This window comes from Poecilia reticulata, linkage group LG22 (assembly GCF_000633615.1).
Source record: "Poecilia reticulata strain Guanapo linkage group LG22, Guppy_female_1.0+MT, whole genome shotgun sequence".
NCBI classification, from domain to species: Eukaryota; Metazoa; Chordata; class Actinopteri; order Cyprinodontiformes; family Poeciliidae; genus Poecilia; species Poecilia reticulata.
The window spans coordinates 24,240,004-24,258,558 of NC_024352.1; the positions used below are offsets into that span (position 1 = coordinate 24,240,004).

Genomic DNA, 18,555 nt, shown 5'->3' on the forward strand with positions numbered 1-18,555 from the left:
ACCCCTGAGACCGACTCACCGAACCCCTGGGGTTCGATCGAACCCAGGTTAAGAACCACTGAGTTAGAGGCTCCTTAATATACGCTGCAGTACAGACAGCAACAGGAGATCCCTCCTGCCCACAGAACAAAATAATAGAAAGAAAATGCACCAATTTTGCCTAATACAGTGGCACAAAACTCTGGCATCCCTTCCTAAAGCTCTTCAGATATAATTGCATCATTTTGTAATAAGCAAAAAGTGCATTTCCTGGAATTGCTTCAGGCGTCGCTTTCAGTTTGGTTGCCACAGAAACTGTGCAAACATAAACACAACTTCTGCAAAGGCATCAGGTAAATAAGCACTTTGAACAAGCAACACTCAACTTTAAATGTGGGGAAAAAAGAAGAGAAAGTTCTCTGTGGATGGTAAATACACAGCAGCGCTCTCAGCTTGTCATTTAAAAATATATCAGCACTAAGTGCAGCTGCAGCCTGTTGCCTGAAGTGAGAAGCTGTCTTTGAATTAAAATCTGCAGAAGATGATAAGATTTCCCCAAAGTGTGCCAGAACAGCGCTGAACGCCTCAAAATGCTATCAGCATCCACTTAATATATTCAACAAACCCTGTCAAATCATAATCCTCCCCTGCCTTTAGATGCAGTATCACTTTTTATGCTTCAGCTGGTTTTTATAGATCAGAAAAACGAGTTCATTATTAAGGCTCTCCTCCATCTGAGGGAAACAAATAGGTTTTAATTAATAAACAGCTGCTGTGTGCAGATCCTGATAAAAGGGTCAAAGTTAATGGACTGGTGAGATTTCAGAAAGAAAGAAAAGCTGCTCTGGTGAGATGATCATTAAAATACGAGCAGAAGCTAGTTAAAATTATTATTAGTATGACAGAATATGCAGCTCCTAACTGGTGTGTAATCTTTAAATGTCAAATTTCCTTCATGTGCACAAAACTTTGTCGATATTACGCTAAACAACACAATTTCACGAATGCGGTGTTTCCATAAACAACAAATGCAGTTAAAATCACCCATGAATACATCTGTTCACGCGATAAATCATTAAAAACATCATGCTTAAACTACTTCCTATTGTCTTCTTCGTCATTTCCACCAGTAGCAACATCCTGTTGCTGATCATGTAAAAAATAGTTTCCATTGCACTTTTGCAAAATACCATTTTGATACAGAAAAACCTGATCCTAACACAAAAACCTTTTAATTAATGTATTTTTTTTATTGCAGTGTTTTCATTCAGCAAATTTATTTTAAGAATTCCAATTCACGCAAGAGCGCCACTGGCTGCGTTTCCGTTGATCTTAAAATTATCCAAGCTATTACTAAATTTGCTTAACTTTGAAACCGCATAAAACGTTTTTGTGCTAGGATGGTATAGCTTATTTCACAATGCTAATGGAAACACTTATTTCGCATTATGAGTCACATGATCAACAACAGGATGTTACTTCTGGCAGAGACATCGAAGCAGAAGAAGACAACAGGAAGTGGCTGGAGGATGATGGCATGCCATGATTTTTAACATATCGTGTTAAACTTATTCACGTGTGATTTTAATTGCATTTCTTACTCAATGGAAACATTGCAATTGTTGTTTTTTTGATGTTAGCAAAATATTAAAGTTTGTAAATTAAACGCAGCTTGTGTTTCTCGTAACCATAAAATTCAGAAAATAAATAAACTTAATGGAAATGTGTCAATTTTGAAACATAATAAAACTTTTTGGAGCTAATATGAGGTGTTGTTCATTGGCTTTATAGATTTAGTTTTATTTGGCAAAACATTTTTTGGCATCAAATGCATCATGTGATCAACAACAGGATGCTGCTACTGGCACAAACGACAAAAAAGACGACAGGAAGTAGTTGGAAGATCATGGCACTGCATGTTTTTTAATAACTTATCAAATTAACAAATTTTAATAGCATTTTTTATTTAATGTAAATACCACAATTGCAAAACTGTGTACATTTTGCGTATAATTGTAATGGAAACGCAGCTTGTTTGCCGTTTCTTCCTATTAAAAGTCACCTCACATCAAACTTCTCCCTGCTGGCACATGCAGGCTCTGTGAATTCAATTTGAATAAAAAACCTCAGACATTTATGTTGCATTCAACTCTTCCCCTCCTCTGTTTCTCATCACCTGTCTCCTGAATTGACTGTGAAATCCCCAAAGCGACGGAGTGCTGCTGGGTTTGGAAAGTCAGGAAAGACGAGACCCACAGAAGGAGAACAGCAGAGGAGAAAACGCCTCATAGTGGAGATTCTGAAGCGAAAGACGCAACGGCAAAAATTTTTACCATTTAAAACTGAACAAATTTAGCCTGTTTGTTTTTTATTTAAAGGACATTAATCAAAACTCTTACAATTTTCTGTTTGTAAATAAATTTTTAATTAGATATCTAAATATTTACCTCCAAACTATATATTTGGTTAGCAAGCTAAATATTCACTTAAATTTAGCTTCAGTCTCAAGCTAAATAGACTGAAGTTAAACATTTAGCCTGCTAGCTTAATACCTAATAGCTTAATAAGCACTTTGAATTGCCTTGTTGCTGAAAATGTGCTATATAAATAAAATTACCTTACCTTACCTTAATATTTATACTGAAAATAAGTATATATTTACCAAAACTGTTTAATTTACAAACTGAATACTTATTTAGCTAGCTAGCTTTGTAGCTTCAAGCTAAATATTTAGTTAGCATGCGGCCACAGAATCATTATTGAGGAGGAGAATTAGGATGATGGTACTAAAAATAAAGAATTTTTACTTTTTTCTCTGAATTTTCAGAAAAGTCAGAATTCTGAGATTTAAATTAGAATTCCTATATCCGCATCTTTTTAAGAAAGATGCACATGGAGACCTTCGTAAAAAATTACTCTGAAATGATTAGAAAGATATCTCTGCTTTCGACAAAGCCATTTTTTAAAATTTATTTATGTTTTATAATTCTCTCAATATTTAACATTTAGTAGGATTAAATACAAAATTTGCCTTTTTTTTATTTACAGTTATCCTGCTGTTTTCAGTGGCTGTTATTTGTAGGCCTGCTGCTAGTAAACACGTCCATAATGACCTCTGCACAAATTTGGCCCAGTAACCGCGGTGCGGCCTCAGCAGTGATGTATTCCCGCAGCTGCGGTGGCGGACCACGCAGCGGACAGGCGGCCTGCATGTGCCGCAGGCCAGCAGAGAGGGGATTGCAGAGGCATTTCTGCCAAGAGGATTAAGAGCCAGCTGCTGGGTGGATGTGTAGCATCCACTGGCCCAACACCGACTGCGCTGCAGCTTTAACCCAGTGAAACCTTGTTCCTTCGCTCTCGTTTCGCTCTGCATTATTCCCTCTTTTGTTTGCTTCAGTCTCTGCGTCTCGGCTCCGCTCCGTCTTTGATATTTCCTGAATGCACGTCTTCAGTCGACAGGGATTTGGCTTCGCCTGTCACAGCACAGCGCTACTCTATTAATCCAGTTTGGGTTTTATTTTTTAATTTATTCTGTCCCTCTTTCTGCTCGTGGCCTAAAAATTTATACCTAAGGTACAAAGAGACTGGCGGCCATATTGGAAAGTAACACCTTGGTCACTTGGTGCAAAATTGACCAACTGGCTGCAACGCATTATAACCAGAATTAGATAGTAACTAGTTACATTTACTTGAGTAATCTGTTTGGAAAAAATATACTTTTAGGACACTTTTACTTTTGTATTTTTACATAAGTAATTTGTAAACCACAGCAGAGTCCAGCCTGTTGCCTAGCAACCCATGCTGAGTTCCAGCATATTTTAGTCAGCTGGTTTTACTGCTGCACAATGGCTGCTGGAAAAGACAAGTGTTTTTGTTGTTCGCTTACCACCCAGAAATTGCTTGCTGCATTCTTGTTGGTTGTGCAGCAGGTTACCCTTGTGCTTCTCAAAGATGTACGGCTGTGCATTTTCATGTGCCAGTGTAAACGTTGAGTTGGGGATTTATATTCTCTGGCTAGCCAAATAAAACTTATTCACAGCTGCAAATGTCGCAAGACAACTTGAAAAAGGACAACTTATAATTTTAGATAAATATCAACTATACCATAAACTAGCTATAATTTTTTTTTTTAAAAATCACACATTCATTTCTATGTTTAGAATTTAAAATAAAGATATAATAAAATTTAGCAAGAACAGAATAGATTTTCTTTTTCTGTGGGATAAAAAAACAACAAAGATCCCAACATAATGGCAATAAAATCACAACTAAAAATACAATATTAGTACTTTTAATGTAATTTTTGTGAAAATTAAATACAAATATTCCAGGAAGAAAATGAAAAACAGCTAAAAACCTGTTTATTATTATTATTATATCTAAATGTAAAAATATTAGCTGGTTTTTTTTCATTTTTATCCAAAGTCATTAAGATCCATTGTGATTACAATGATTTGTTTTCTGTAGCATATAAAATACAAAATGTAAAAAGATTTTTGTATTTACTCGAGTTGTCTTTGTCTGATATTAAAATGTGCTTCTGATTGGAAACATTTAAGTGTGACAAAACTGTAAAAACAAAAGAAATACGATAAAACGATAGAAAAACCCCAGTATAAATAAATCTGCCATAATGTTTTCTGTTTTGAATCACCAGATCGAGAAGAGACACCAGAATGGAGGGAGGAGGTGGTCAGAAGTCTGGAAGGTAAAAATTAAAGAAAAATGCCTTTTCTTTCTTTTATTTTTTAAATCATATAAAAGTTTATATTTCTTAAACATTTTGCTTTTATTTTCCAAATAGTCCAATTTACAAACGAAGTCCAGACCTGACGAAAAACCCGATGACAAAATCTGAGCAGCTGCTGAGAATAGACGATCACGATTTCACCATGAGGCCGGCGTTTGGAGGTTAGAAACTACTTTAGAAATTAAACACGCCGAAATGCTACACTAAGATCCAATCAGTGTTTTTCTGTTTTTGTTTTAACCTTTTAGTCCTGCAGGCTCTAATCTCGCTGAAATCTTAAGAACGCCATTATCATCAGCAGCAGCTCTGCTTCACGTTTTCATTTTGTTTCCACTTTGTTGAACGATTATGCAAAGATAAACTCAGACTGGAAGACAGAAATTATATAATGTATTTGTTAGCTTCTACACTTCAAAAACACAAAATCTTAGCAAGCAATTCTTGTCCAGTTTTTAGAGCAAATATCTTAGTAAACTTAAAATCAGACAAAACTGACTTTTAAGTAACTTTTCAACAAGATTCTGGAGCTTCATCCATTTTCTTACACCCTTGTCCCCTCAGTGGGGTCGGGAGGGTTGCTGGTGCCTCTCCAGCTAACGGTCCGGGTGAGAGGCGGGGTCACCTGGACAGGTCACCAGTCTGTCGCAGGGCAACACAGAGACACACAACCATGCACACACACACTGACACCTAGGGGCAATTTAGACAGACCAATTAACCTGACAGTCATGTTTTTGGACTGTGGGAGGAAACCGGAGTACCTGGAGAGAACCCACCATGCACAGGGAGAACATGGAGACTCCATGCAGAAAGACCGGGAATCGAACCCAGAACCTTCTTGCTGCAAGGCAACAGGTCTACCAACTGTGCCACTGTGCAGCCCAGGATTCAGAAGCTTGTTTTAAGTTAATTTCTCAATAATGATGAAAATGTTCTGCTTCTTTTTAGTCGATTACTGGTAGGTTATTTCATTTATAGCAAGGGAAAATGTTTTGCTATAAGTGAAATAATCTGCAATAGAACTAAAACTTTTTCATCAATATTACAGAGTTATTAATTTAAATCAAACTCCTGCATCTTGCTGGTAAGTTGCTTGTAAGTTAGCTTTGTCTTATTTCAAGTGTTCAATAGAAACTAGACCAAAAATACTGATATAGTGTTGATTCTCCTTTGATGCAAAAACAAAAGCTTATTTTAGCAGCAACAAATCAGCCGTGACCGCTTTTAATTTGCAACATGTGCTGCTATTTTTTTTTTTAAATCACAACAATCTACAAACACAAAGTGACGCTTTGCAGGATCGTGTTTGTGATGTCCAATGTGAAGCATGAAGAGGAAGAGAGAGTGGAGTTGCATCCAGTGTTGCATCAGCTTTTATCTGTTATGACCTGATTGTTGTTTTCTGCTTGTGGGAATTTGATGATGCAGAGTACAGCGGCTGAAATAGGTCAAAGATAAATCAAAGCCTGACTGTCACAGCTGTAGCACGAGCATTTGCTGTGTGCTAGTGTCTGTGCCGCTGTTTTTTTCTTTTAAATGCCGTTTCTATAAAAAAAAGTAAACAAATCCAGTGAATATGAGCTACTTTCTCAAAAATACAATCAGTTTTAGAGTTTTTCAATGAAAGTTTAGTCATCTGAAGCATGAACGTTACTAGAATCAACACAAATTTATTTGTTTTGAAGATTGTAGCCAAAAAAATTAAAATCTTACCATTCAGTAAGAATTAAAGCTGAGTGAAGATGTAAAAATGATCAAGATTTGGCTTAGAGAAAAGAGCAATTTTTGTTTACAGTGGTCTAATTCAAACTCTTATGTCCCATTATAATCTAAAATAAACAACATGGCAGTACATGTAATACTAAAAAACATATAATAGCATTGAATAACACAAACTAAATGCTTTTACATATAAAAACATAATTTCTATATTGTTTTTATAGTTGTTATGCAAATAATAGATTAATCTCTTCTTGCTTCTTGCTGCCATTGTTGGGGAAATATAAGATATCAAACTTGTTAACTTCCTTACTGTAATTTAAATTTAAACCGCAAGTGAAATAGTTAAAGTAATATGGCACATTTAAATACCAATCTGCAAACCTGAATATTTATTTTTTAAGTTTGTTTCTCTTGTAAGGTTAAATCATCAGCTAACACTGTTATGATGTAAGTTAATTACAAATTATGCTAATGACAGCAGGTATGTTACACACATAGAATGATGAAGTATCTGGTGTTGACATGTTAGTATTCGGGGCCCCAAATGAAAATCTGCTTTGGGCCCCAAAAAGGTTTTTCGCCGGCCCTGGCGTTGCCATAGTGACAGTACATTAGGCACAGTAATGGTGGGTTTTATGAAAGAAAAATTAAGCAGCATTAGTTTAGAAGGTCAGAAAAAAACAATAATGTTTTAGAAAGCTGCTTTAATGACTAAAATAACATTTTATTTTGACTAAACCGTAAAATTAACTGGCTGACTGAGAGGAGAGTTTTTGTAGGTAAAAGGTCAAAATGATTGCATGTTTAGTTACATTGTTTCTTATCTTCTGGAAAAGCAGAAAATAATATTTTGAAATTGTTGTTTTTTTCAGGTCCTCCAATACCTGTTGGTGTTGACGTTCAGGTGGAAAGTATTGACACCATCTCAGAGGTGGATATGGTAAGCATGGCAAAGCTTTTTGGGTTCATAAAAATCATTTTAAATTAAAAAGGAAGTCATGAATTACAGGTCACACTTCACTTATTGGACATCAAGAACTCCATGTAATGGTAAAAATAAAAATTACAGTTAAGGGATCGACTCATATCGCACCAACAAGTCAGAGCTGGAAGGGATCTGCGCCACTGATCCGCCATCTTGGTAGGCAAGCTCAGCGCAAAGCATGAATGAAATAAAGTTAATAGCTGTAATGTACTTATATTGTTTATAAGTTAGGTAGGAATTAGAAGAGAGCTAGTTCTAAGCTTGTGGCTTGTTTATTGTTGTCATAGCAACTCCTTAGCAACTGTCATAACAGTTAGTTAAGGATACCTACCAAGATGGCTGTCAACTACAAAGTTCCTATAAGTGTGACGTCACATGAGAACGATGTATGTCTTCTGATGATATCACTAAAATAAACATGTTTCTGTGTCTCTGATGCTGGAAGTCATAAGCTCTGTTGTTTGGAAAGTGTTGCACATTTGATTAGCCGTTAGTGTTAGCATTGATGTTGCTATCAGCTACGGATCGGATGTAACTGGCAGCCATTTTCTAAAATTATATATTGAAATTTTTTGAAATAGTTGCACCATTTTAGTATTAGTATAGTTTAGTATTCATGTTTTGGGTAAAAAAAAACATGCAAACCGCTAAAACTGAATGTAAACATTGCCCAAAAGCTTGTTTTACATTTTATCGCACAAGCTAACTTAATGTTATTAAGTTTTTAAAGCATATTTTCAACAGGTTGTTCCTGAAAATGAAATGTGTCTCTTCTTTTTTCAGTTAACATCCATAACCTTTTTGGAAGATTAAATCTAAACCAGGGTGATAAAGGGTGTCAATTTAAATAAAAAGTTATGTTTTTGTTGCCCATCTGTTTCTAATCTCATCAGAATTTCACTTACGAGACAAATTTAGATGTTTGTCCTGCCAAGTGCATTAAGATGATGTTTGTCATGAACTGAGTTTTTAAATATTTCTGTTCCTGCAGGACTTCACCATGACTTTGTATCTGCGTCACTACTGGAAAGATGAGCGGCTGTCGTTTCCCAGCACCAACAACCAGAGCATGACCTTCGACAGTCGTCTGGTGAAGAAGATTTGGGTTCCTGACATGTTTTTTGTTCACTCCAAGCGCTCTTTCATCCACGACACCACCACTGATAACGTCATGTTGAGAGTTTACCCTGACGGAAACGTGCTCTACAGTCTCAGGTATAAGAACAAACTTATTTTTACTTTTCTATCTAATTCACAAAGCAAAGAGCAGCAATGATGCAGCTGTGTAACCACATCTGTGCAGCTGTTTTCTTTATCTTCCTTACTGGCACCTTAATAAAGATATGTAAGAAGCTAACTTGTCTTTTATGAGGGTAAAATAATCTGAGAACATTTAACTGGTGAGGTTAAAAATATGGCTTGATTTTTGATAAAATCATCAGGCACACTAGGAAAATAAAAATAATAAAATTATGAGATTAAAGTCATAGTATTACGAGAATAGTCATAATATTATAACTTTATTCTTGTAATATTACGACTATATTCTCAAAAATGATGGTTTTATTTTAATATGATGGTTTTATTCTTGTATTATTTCCACTTAATTCCTGCAATAACTCTGATTTTGTTCTTGACATATGACTTGATTCACATTTCTACTTTATTCTCGTAATATTATGACTTTGTCCTCGCAATTTTATTGTTTTACATTTTCTATTTGTATTCTATAATACTACATAATACCTAACAATTTCACATAACATATTTAGTCATGTTAGTTCTGGTTGTTTTACCCTCATTCTGATTTTTTTCTTGAATTTCTCCGGTTCTGGCAGAGACACTTTTTTGATCCACTATTCCCTCTGATTTTGGATGAAATGCAGCTGGAAGGATTTTTGCTGATTCTTTTTTTTTTTTTTTGTGCTACTTTTCAACATCCGTTATGATGCGTAACCATAGCAACAAGGTGGTTTTTGAACCGGGAGCAACTATTAACATCACAAAAGTCCAAGTAATGCTGCTAATATAAGTTAGAACAATGTTTTATTTCCCTTTAGAGATTAATAAAGTATTGTTGAATTGATTAAAATTAAATTTAATCACCATGCAACTGGTCTTGGGATACTTTTCAGAAATTAAAATACCAAAGGTGGCAACAATAAACACATTTATGGTAGAATTGGGTGAAGAATTAAAAATAGTACTTTCAAATAGACAGAAACAATATTTTTACTAATAATTCTTGTTTACTCAACCAATAATTAGGGCCAAAAGTCTCCACTGATGCAGAGAGATTGAGTATTAGCAAAATGTACATGTATAAACCATTAATAACAGATGGATCAATAATTGTGATGCAGGTAATTCTGTAAAAAACTTAACTTTTTTCTTTATATTGGATTTTTTCCATATCAATAAATGTACTCAAATTAAAATATTCCACTTTAATTGGGTTATGCTGCTCTAGAAAAACCCAGAAATGCATTTTAAAGCTTTTGAAGCACTGCTGGAAGTGTGAAAGGTGCTTTGAATAGGACGTTCCTCTGCCAGCACTGCAGGTGAAATGGAGGCTGAGAGACTTTTGTGGAGCTGCAAGCCTTGATTGAATATGAAGGATATCTCAGTTTCACAGTGGAGATAAATCAAGGAGGCTTTTGTAAGTCAGTGAGTCATGATGGTGAAACGACTCAACCCTTTAACACCTGCAGATAATTAATACTGATTACATTTTAAAGGGTAATAGGACATTTTTAACACAGCAATAGGAGACACTAATTAGTTTCCTTGTTATAAAATAGAGCAGCTCCAGGTTGAGTGATTCTCATCTGATATTCAGATTGTTGTCTTGGTTTAAGGTGGATCTGCTTCGTCTTTTCTGCAGGGTCACAGTCACTGCCATGTGCAACATGGACCTGAGCCGCTTCCCCCTGGACACACAGACCTGCTCACTGGAGATTGAGAGCTGTGAGTGAAATGATTTCCAGGGGCAAAGTTCAACACGTCAGACCCGGGTCTTTTGTTTTACAGCTGGGGTTGAAGATAAGACGTGAGATGAAATAAGCTGCTTTATTTTGGAGCCAATGATTACTGTGATCTATTTTCAACCGTTTTGTTTGGAAACACCAAAAACTAAAACAGCATTCATTCTCAAGATACTTTCTCCCTCAGAACTTAATGTTAAACTGCAAAAACATAAAATCTTACCACATATTTTTAGTTTCTAGTGCATATGTCTTAGTACAAAACCCAAAGTTACTTTCACAAGTAGCTTTACACCGATATAGGAGTTTGTTTAAGTCAATAAGTCTTTGATATTGATCTTAAAAAGTACTAGTTACTCTAAGAGATTATTTCAGATACAGCTACACATTTTTCCCTTGTTATAAGTGAAATAATCTGCCAGTGGAACTAGTTTTTCATCAATATTAAGGAATTATTGACTTAAAACAAGCTAATAAATCTCACTGAAAAGTTACTTATAAGTTAGTTTTGTCTTATTTTAAATGTACTAAGAGATTTCCACTAAAAACTGGACAAGAAATACTTGCAAACAGCTAATAAAACAGTCTGTCTGATGAAATGTTCTGGAAATCAGATTGGGTTGCTAGGTGACGGGCGGAGTTCTGCTGGGGTTGCCAGGCAACGGGCTGGGCCTTGCTGGGGTCACTAGGTCATGGCACAGTGCCTGCTGATTTGTCAAGCTACATTCCATAGATTTTTGAAATGGTTCATATTCCAGATAGCAAAAAAACTATTTACCACCAAAAAGCAGTTTTTTTTAAAGCACACTGTCTGTTTTTAGAAGCAGTACGAACTGAAGTGGAAGTACAAAAACGTACAAACAGTGAATGTTGCAGTTTCTCTTTATAAAAAATTAATGCAAATAGAAATACAGCACCTGGAGCACAGGATAAAAACTCCAATCTGAGATAAAGTCAGATAAACTGACACTTTAACTCTGGTTACATATTTGCAGTAAAAATTTTCCCCCCATCAGAAACATTAAAGATTTCCGCCCGACTCCAGAGTATTCCTGCCGATTTCTTTTCCACAGATCATGACGCCTGACAGTAAATTTTAATATCATCACTCTTCAGGAGCTTTCTTCTTGCCCCCCCGCTGAGACTGACATGTCCGCCGCTTTGCATACCAGATATTCCCTGAAACCCCAGATCTGCTGCGCCATTAAAGTTTTAGGAGTTTCTGCCGCTTTACTTTTAAGTCCGTCTCATGTTTTCAAACTTCACGGTGAATAAAGAGCAGCACGTAGCCATCACATGGCAGGTAGAGTCCGTGATGCCTGTTGATGGTGCTGGGTAGTTCACTTTTTCATCCAGATTCAGATTAGCTTTGTTTATGTACATTTGCATTGCAAAAAAAGGAAACAAATTAAAACACTATTTTACAAGCAAATAACAAAAAAGCACATTTGATTTATTCCACAGTTTCACACCAACAACTGAAACGCATCTAGATTTTACTTTGAGGTTTCTTCAAATATAAACAAACCTTGTTGCTATATTTACTATCTCTTACTATAAGTATTTTCTTAATTTCTGAAGACTGCTAGTATTTTTAAATATATGATGTAGGGATGGACAATATGGTTGCAAAATGTATCATGACTGAAGAAATAGGCGTTTCATATCAGTCGATATTGATAGTTATTGACTAGTTTTTTGTTTTAAATATTTAAGTTCCTGTTTTCCCTCTGCAGCTTTTTATTTTTAAGCAGTTCTGAGGCACAGCGGCAAAATTGTAAACTGTTGCTGCGCAAGTTGTTGCTAGGTAACAAGTTCCTCAAGAGGTTGTTGCTAGGTAACCAAAGAGTTAGGGCATTCATTCAAATTCAAAAGTACTTTATTGATCCAAAAGGGAAATTAATAAACGTTAAACGCCACTAACCGAGCTTAGCTTGCCCTGGATCCAAGTTCAGTTTATTATTCAAATGGGTTAAAATTGTTTGGCAACTAAAAATGTTTTAAATTTTCTACATGTTTCCCAAACAGATGCGTACACAGACGACGACCTGATGCTGTACTGGAAGAAAGGAAACGAATCTCTGAACACGGACGACAGAATATCTCTGTCCCAGTTCCTGATCCAAAAGTTTCACACCACCACAAAGCTGGCGTTTTACAGCAGCACAGGTAGATCCACACACCTGGATTAAAACTTCATTCCTCATGTAACTTCGAACAAAACGGATCAGGCACTTTATACAGGAACCCGCCGTCTGCAGAGCAGAAACAGAACAACACAGTATCAAGTAGTTTTAGTCTAATTTCTACTACAAATGTCTTAGTACACTTGAAATAGGATAAAATTAACATAAAAATACCTTTTCAGCAAGAAATATTAGCTTGTTTTAAGTCAATAATTCCTTAATATTAATGAAAAAGTATTTGTTCCATTCTCGATTATTTCAGGACATTTTTCCTACGTTATCAGTAAAAGGAAGCAAGAACTTTTTCATCAATATTAAGGAATTATTTACTTAAAACAGGGGTTCCCAAACTACGGCCCGCGGGCCGGATCCGGCCCGCCTCCACATTTGGTCCGGCCCCCTGAACAATGACAGAGAGCATTCAGATTTTTTTTTCATATATTGTATTTTCCGGTTTATATGTGGATTTTTCTTCAACCACCAGAGGGCTCTTTAGCAGGAAGTGTGTCCTGTAAACTGTGGGTGTTTTGTTTGCCATCTGTGGGGACATTTAGGGAACTGCTTGACTTTTATGTTATTTAATCAGTACGGTTGTTTGCTAGCGGTAGAGCAGATGAACACGCCGCATTACAGGTCGAATTCTTCGAAGCAATGCCTGTAAGTAGCAGCTTATACTTCAAAACGAGCCTTTATGTTAACATATGAGGAATTCATAAGTTAAAGCTACTTTCCCTCAATGGAATATATACCAGTCAGTCCCAGTGACCGTTTCACTAACGGTTTTTGCCCATGTGCTTTCTGGGTAAAAATCAATCGAGAAACGCGCCCTCACCCCCGCCCCCTCAACAATTTCCGGCAGCCCAGGTGATAAACGTGTAACACTTTTCCCTTCTCCGGCCCCCACCAGAGAAGGGAAAAGTTATGTGGCCCTCACAGGAAAAAGTTTGGGGACCCCTGACTTAAAACAAGCTTCTATAACTTGCTGAAAGATAGTTCCGTCTTACTTTAAGTGCAGCAAGATATCTGCACTAGAAAACAGTTGGTAAGATTTAGTGTTTTTGCAGTGAAGAATCCATAATCCTGGCAGCGAACTGAAGCAGACAGGCTGTTGTGAACCTGCTGTGCTCTGCAGGAAACCCACAGAAAGCTTTGCACTGTTCACACAGCCACATGTCACTTTCCAGCGACTCAGCGCATGAAAAGGATTTTGTGTACCATCCTTCTCTGCCAAAGTTGCAGGGACAATTCCTGAAGCGTTGACACGGCTCATCAGCTGCCTGACAATGTGGGAATAACTGGCGCTGTCTCTCTTTTTGTGCTGCAGGCTGGTACAACCGCTTGTACATCCACTTCACCCTGCGACGCCACATCTTCTTTTTCCTGCTGCAGACGTACTTCCCCGCCACCCTCATGGTCATGTTGTCCTGGGTTTCCTTCTGGATCGATCGCAGGGCCGTGCCTGCCAGGGTGCCACTAGGTAGATATATTTTACTAAAAAATAGCCTCTCTTAAAGCTTTCTCGATAATTTAGGTACATAATTTGAGTGTTTTATTGCCAACGCTGCAAAGATTACATACACTAAATTAATTAAATGTATATCTCTTGATATTGGTACATTTTCTATTATGCATAATTGGCATTTTTATGCTTTCTTTTGGGTTTCTACCACTTCAAACTGGTTAAAAAAACATCCAGACGGTTTTTAGCATCAAGTTAATGTTTTTTGGTGTCTGGAAAATGAGCTGTTTCAAAAACGTCCCGATTGTTGAGTCTAGGCCTGTCGCATTACGCAATAAATCACTTAATTCAATTTTCATGATTTATCATATTTTCTTTTTTTTCCCGTTTTCTACCAAAAATTGGAGAACAAAAGTCTGGTCTAGCCAAGTCACTCTGTACCGTTACCTAGCAAACCCAGTTGAGCCCAGCCCGTTACCTAGCAACCCAAGTGAAGTTCCAACACGTTTGGTCAGCTGGTTTTATCACCGAATGCACTGTACAATGGCTGCTGGAAAAGACAAGTGTTTTGTTGTTGACTTACCGTCCAGAAACTACTTGCTATCTTCTTGTTTGTGCAGGAGACTCCACTTCTGCTTTTCAAAGATGTACAGATGTATAATTGCGCATCTGTTTGCAGCCATTTTCACGTTTGAGTGTAAAAGTTGAGCAGCATATTTGGTCACAAGAGGCCCTAAAACAGCTCATTATAGGCAGAACTGAGCAGAGTGGGGGTTCACCACCCCTTCTGACCTGATTAGTCTTCATTTGTCTGATCAGACTCAACATGAACTCTGTACCTACTGTTTCAATATGGCATGCTAATGAATCCGAAATAAGTTTATACCTTTAAACAGAGAAAATGACTGCCTCGTCCCTGATTTAAACATTACAAATCCTAAAACATTGTAATGTTGCACCTTGTACAGGATTATAAAGTGAGAAAAATCTGATAAAAATCCTGTTTCTTGAGGTCTTGAATGCTGCAACATGAAATAAATAAACAGGAGAAAAGAAATGCAGCTAAAGAAAAAGGTTTTTCGTCTTCAGAAAGGTTAGATCCTTCAGGGGTTTTTGTATAAGAGGCTGATGAGATCCTTCTGAGAGCCAGAGCTGAAGAAAACAACCACATAAAAACGTCTAACTCAAAGAATCTGAGCTATTCCTCCATCAAAAACCGTGTTAGACCTCAAGTAATTCGCCTTTTCCATCATTTTAAAATATAATCTAATTAAATATTAAACTAACTTTTAGGATAATATCAGCAACAGTCCTCCTATTCAAAATCTAAATGCTCTCGTTTGCTCAGGTTACAAACAGGATGTACTAAACAGATGGTTGGGAAAAAAACAGGGTGCCAAAACTTTGTCCAGCTGAACAGAAACAGAAAAGATTGTCTTTGGACCTAAAGAGGAACGATCTAGTCAAAGCACAAAGCTTCAGCTATTAAAGCTGGAAACTAGAGATCAGGATGAAATCTGGGTGTAGTGATGGACTCTGACCTGAGCCTTCCGAGTCACATAAAGGCAGTTACAAAATCAGCCTTCCATCGCCTGAAAAACATTTCCAGGACTAAAGGACGTATATTGAAACAAGATCTAGAGAAACTCGTCCATGCGTTTATCTTTCATCGCACTGATTGCTGCAACAGTGTCTTCACAGGTCTGCCTAAAAGATAAAAACCCACCTGTTGGTAAATGAACCATAATAAATTAAACATTGACCGACAAATTTGATGTCCTGATAAAGTTTGTAACCGTCTTCTCTCCAGGTATCACCACAGTGCTGACCATGTCCACCATCATCACCGGGGTCAACGCCTCCATGCCTCGCGTGTCCTACATCAAGGCCGTGGACATTTACCTCTGGGTCAGCTTCGTCTTCGTCTTCCTCTCGGTGATCGAGTACGCGGCTGTGAACTACCTCTCAACTGTGCAGGAGAGGAAAGAGAGGAAGCTGAGGGAGAGAGTAAGTTATTTCTGTTTGCTCGTTTGTTGGATTTTTCTCCATGTTTCCTGCCTGCTGTGAAATATAAATAAGATGATTTTGATCTGATGGCAGCATTTTTCAAACTAGAGAGTTTTTAAATATTTAATGTTGGTTTTGTAAGTGAACATAAAAAAAAACACAAAAAAGCAAAGTTGGAAATTGGAGCTGGGTTTGACATTTCACCCAAAGTCACAGCATTAAGGTACCATAGTTGGAGATTTCAGAGATAAAAGTTCAAAAGATAAACTAAAATGTTGTTCCACATTGTAGTTAGCTTTCGTTTTCTAGTTAGCCTGGAGTTTTTGACCCAGTTAATTTTACTACAAAGATCTAGATTTTCCAAATGTATAAAGGAATGTGATTAAAAAATAAGGTTTTCATATACTTGAAATATTTGCCTCCGCATAATTTATGAGATTTGTCGACATCAATCTGTGCAGTTGCAGTTAAAAAGCACATTTTGGTCAACATCAGTTTAGAAAACACAGAACATATTTAAGTTTTGTTACTGTGATGAAAGAAAACCTGTTTAAACACAGAAAACTCAAGACATTTAAATCGAGTTCATTGACGCATCAGTCGAGACTGACCTGATTTGTGGGGAAAATATTTCCAAACTGGCAGAAACGAGCATTAATGATTCATGTTCGTTGCCAATAAACAGATAAATATTTTCTGAATCGTCTCTCTTTAAGCTCCTCAGAGGGCTACGGTAAATTATTTCTGGGAATGCAGAGCTGCTATTCTTCATGTGCCAAATGTTGTGGCATATGGAGCCAAACTGCCCACATACCTCGAGGAACATTTGCAGCAAAAACATCTTCAATAAATCTTCCACAGCAAACTCATTTCAATGCCCTTAGTGTGATACAGAAATTAGCACACTTTATTTATTACCTTTGACAATAAGGAACACATTATGCAAAAGTCACTTTTTGTTCTTCCATTTGGGTTTCTACTGCTTCTAAAAACATCTGAAGTGATAAAAAAAAAAAAAAACTCAGCTTTTTGGTATCTGTAAAATTAAACTACGGAATGTAATGCCACAAATCAGCAGGCACTGCCCCTCACCGAGTGACCCCAGTGAGGCCCAGCCTGTCACCTAGCAACCCCAGCAGAGTTCTATCTGTTACCTAGCAACCCCAGAAAAAGTTCCAACCGTTACCTAGCAACCCGAGCAGAGTTCCAGCAGGTTTAGTCAGCTGGTTGAGCATTAGGGTTATGCTAATTTTTTATAAAGAAATTAAATTAAGAGTAGTCATATGACAATAAAGTTGAAATACTACAAGAATAAAGTTGTAATATTACGAGAATAAAGTTTTAATAACTATGATTATTTTCATTAAAATATGACTTTATTCTCGTAATTTTATAATTTTTATTTTCTTAGCGTGGTCCTAATACCGTCATACTCATAACTTCAGAACAGACCAGACTAAAACCTCATTATTTAAGAATAATTTTGAACAAAACATTTATGAAATGACTAAAGAGTTGATCACCTTTAAATAAATGTGATTTATGCACCTTTTACCTTTTATGTTTAGCTGCCGTGCACATGTGGCATCGGCAACCCCGACGAGATGATGATCGACCCACAGATCACTGGCTACGGCTCCATGGATGTCAACACCACGGGGAATTATGGGATACCTGAGAACGGCGGGCGCCAGGAGCGAATCCTGGCCCAGGTGGCGCTGAACGACCCTCAGATCACGGGTCAGGTGAAGGCCTCCCGAAGCTACGTCAACATCTGGATAGACACCCACGCCATAGACAAATACTCCCGGGTCGTCTTCCCCGGCGCGTACGTCCTCTTCAACATCATTTACTGGTCCATATACTCGTAAACTGGGATGCTTTAAATAGAACGCGATTGGATAGCCGACGGGCTAGTTAGCCGGCTAGATAGCCGACGAGCTAGTTAGCCGGCCAAATAGCCAGCAGGCTAGTTAGCCAGCCGGATGGCTAGCTAGTTGGCAGGCCATTTAGCCGGCTGGCTAGCGCAGAAGCTAAACCGATGCTCCGTCAGGGGATAAACTGGGGATCAACAACAGATGGAAAACTTTTGCCTTCTTGCCCCAGCCACTTAAAACTGTTGAGAACGCCGTTTCATCGCTCCGTCAAAATCCGTGTGCTTTTGCGTGTCTGGTGTCGATGACAACGTTGGACTTTGTGAAAAAAGTGAAAAACCGCCATTTAAAAAAAAAAAAATTCCGCTCTGCAGAAAAACTGGGCATGACAATCAACAAAGACGTGGAGAACCTCAGGAGCAAAGTGACGCTCTGTTTTCAGGTCTGCTGGGGGAGAATCGACTCATTTAACATTAACGTGGGAAAAAACTTTAAATGAACTCATGTTTCCAAGGCTTAAGGGAATTTATCTGCTAATACCTCTAATTCTGACTTCATAAAAACTTCAGTTTTTACTTAAATTCACAGTCATGTGAAGTTTGTCATGAT

General features: G+C 37.3%; 1 protein-coding gene across 1 annotated transcript in view; it reads left to right on the forward strand.

The window, feature by feature from the left end:
• Positions 1-17,943, forward strand: part of LOC103458816 (gamma-aminobutyric acid receptor subunit rho-1-like) — a 21,337-nt gene extending 3,394 nt beyond the window's left edge. The window contains exons 2-10 of the mRNA XM_008399891.2: positions 4,637-4,687; positions 4,784-4,890; positions 7,324-7,391; positions 8,428-8,651; positions 10,321-10,403; positions 12,449-12,589; positions 13,931-14,083; positions 15,876-16,072; positions 17,641-17,943. Of these exons, the coding sequence (XP_008398113.1) occupies positions 4,637-4,687; positions 4,784-4,890; positions 7,324-7,391; positions 8,428-8,651; positions 10,321-10,403; positions 12,449-12,589; positions 13,931-14,083; positions 15,876-16,072; positions 17,641-17,943 (1,327 nt within the window). The remainder of the gene's footprint in view (positions 1-4,636; positions 4,688-4,783; positions 4,891-7,323; positions 7,392-8,427; positions 8,652-10,320; positions 10,404-12,448; positions 12,590-13,930; positions 14,084-15,875; positions 16,073-17,640) is intronic.
• Positions 17,944-18,555: the final 612 nt, after the last annotated feature.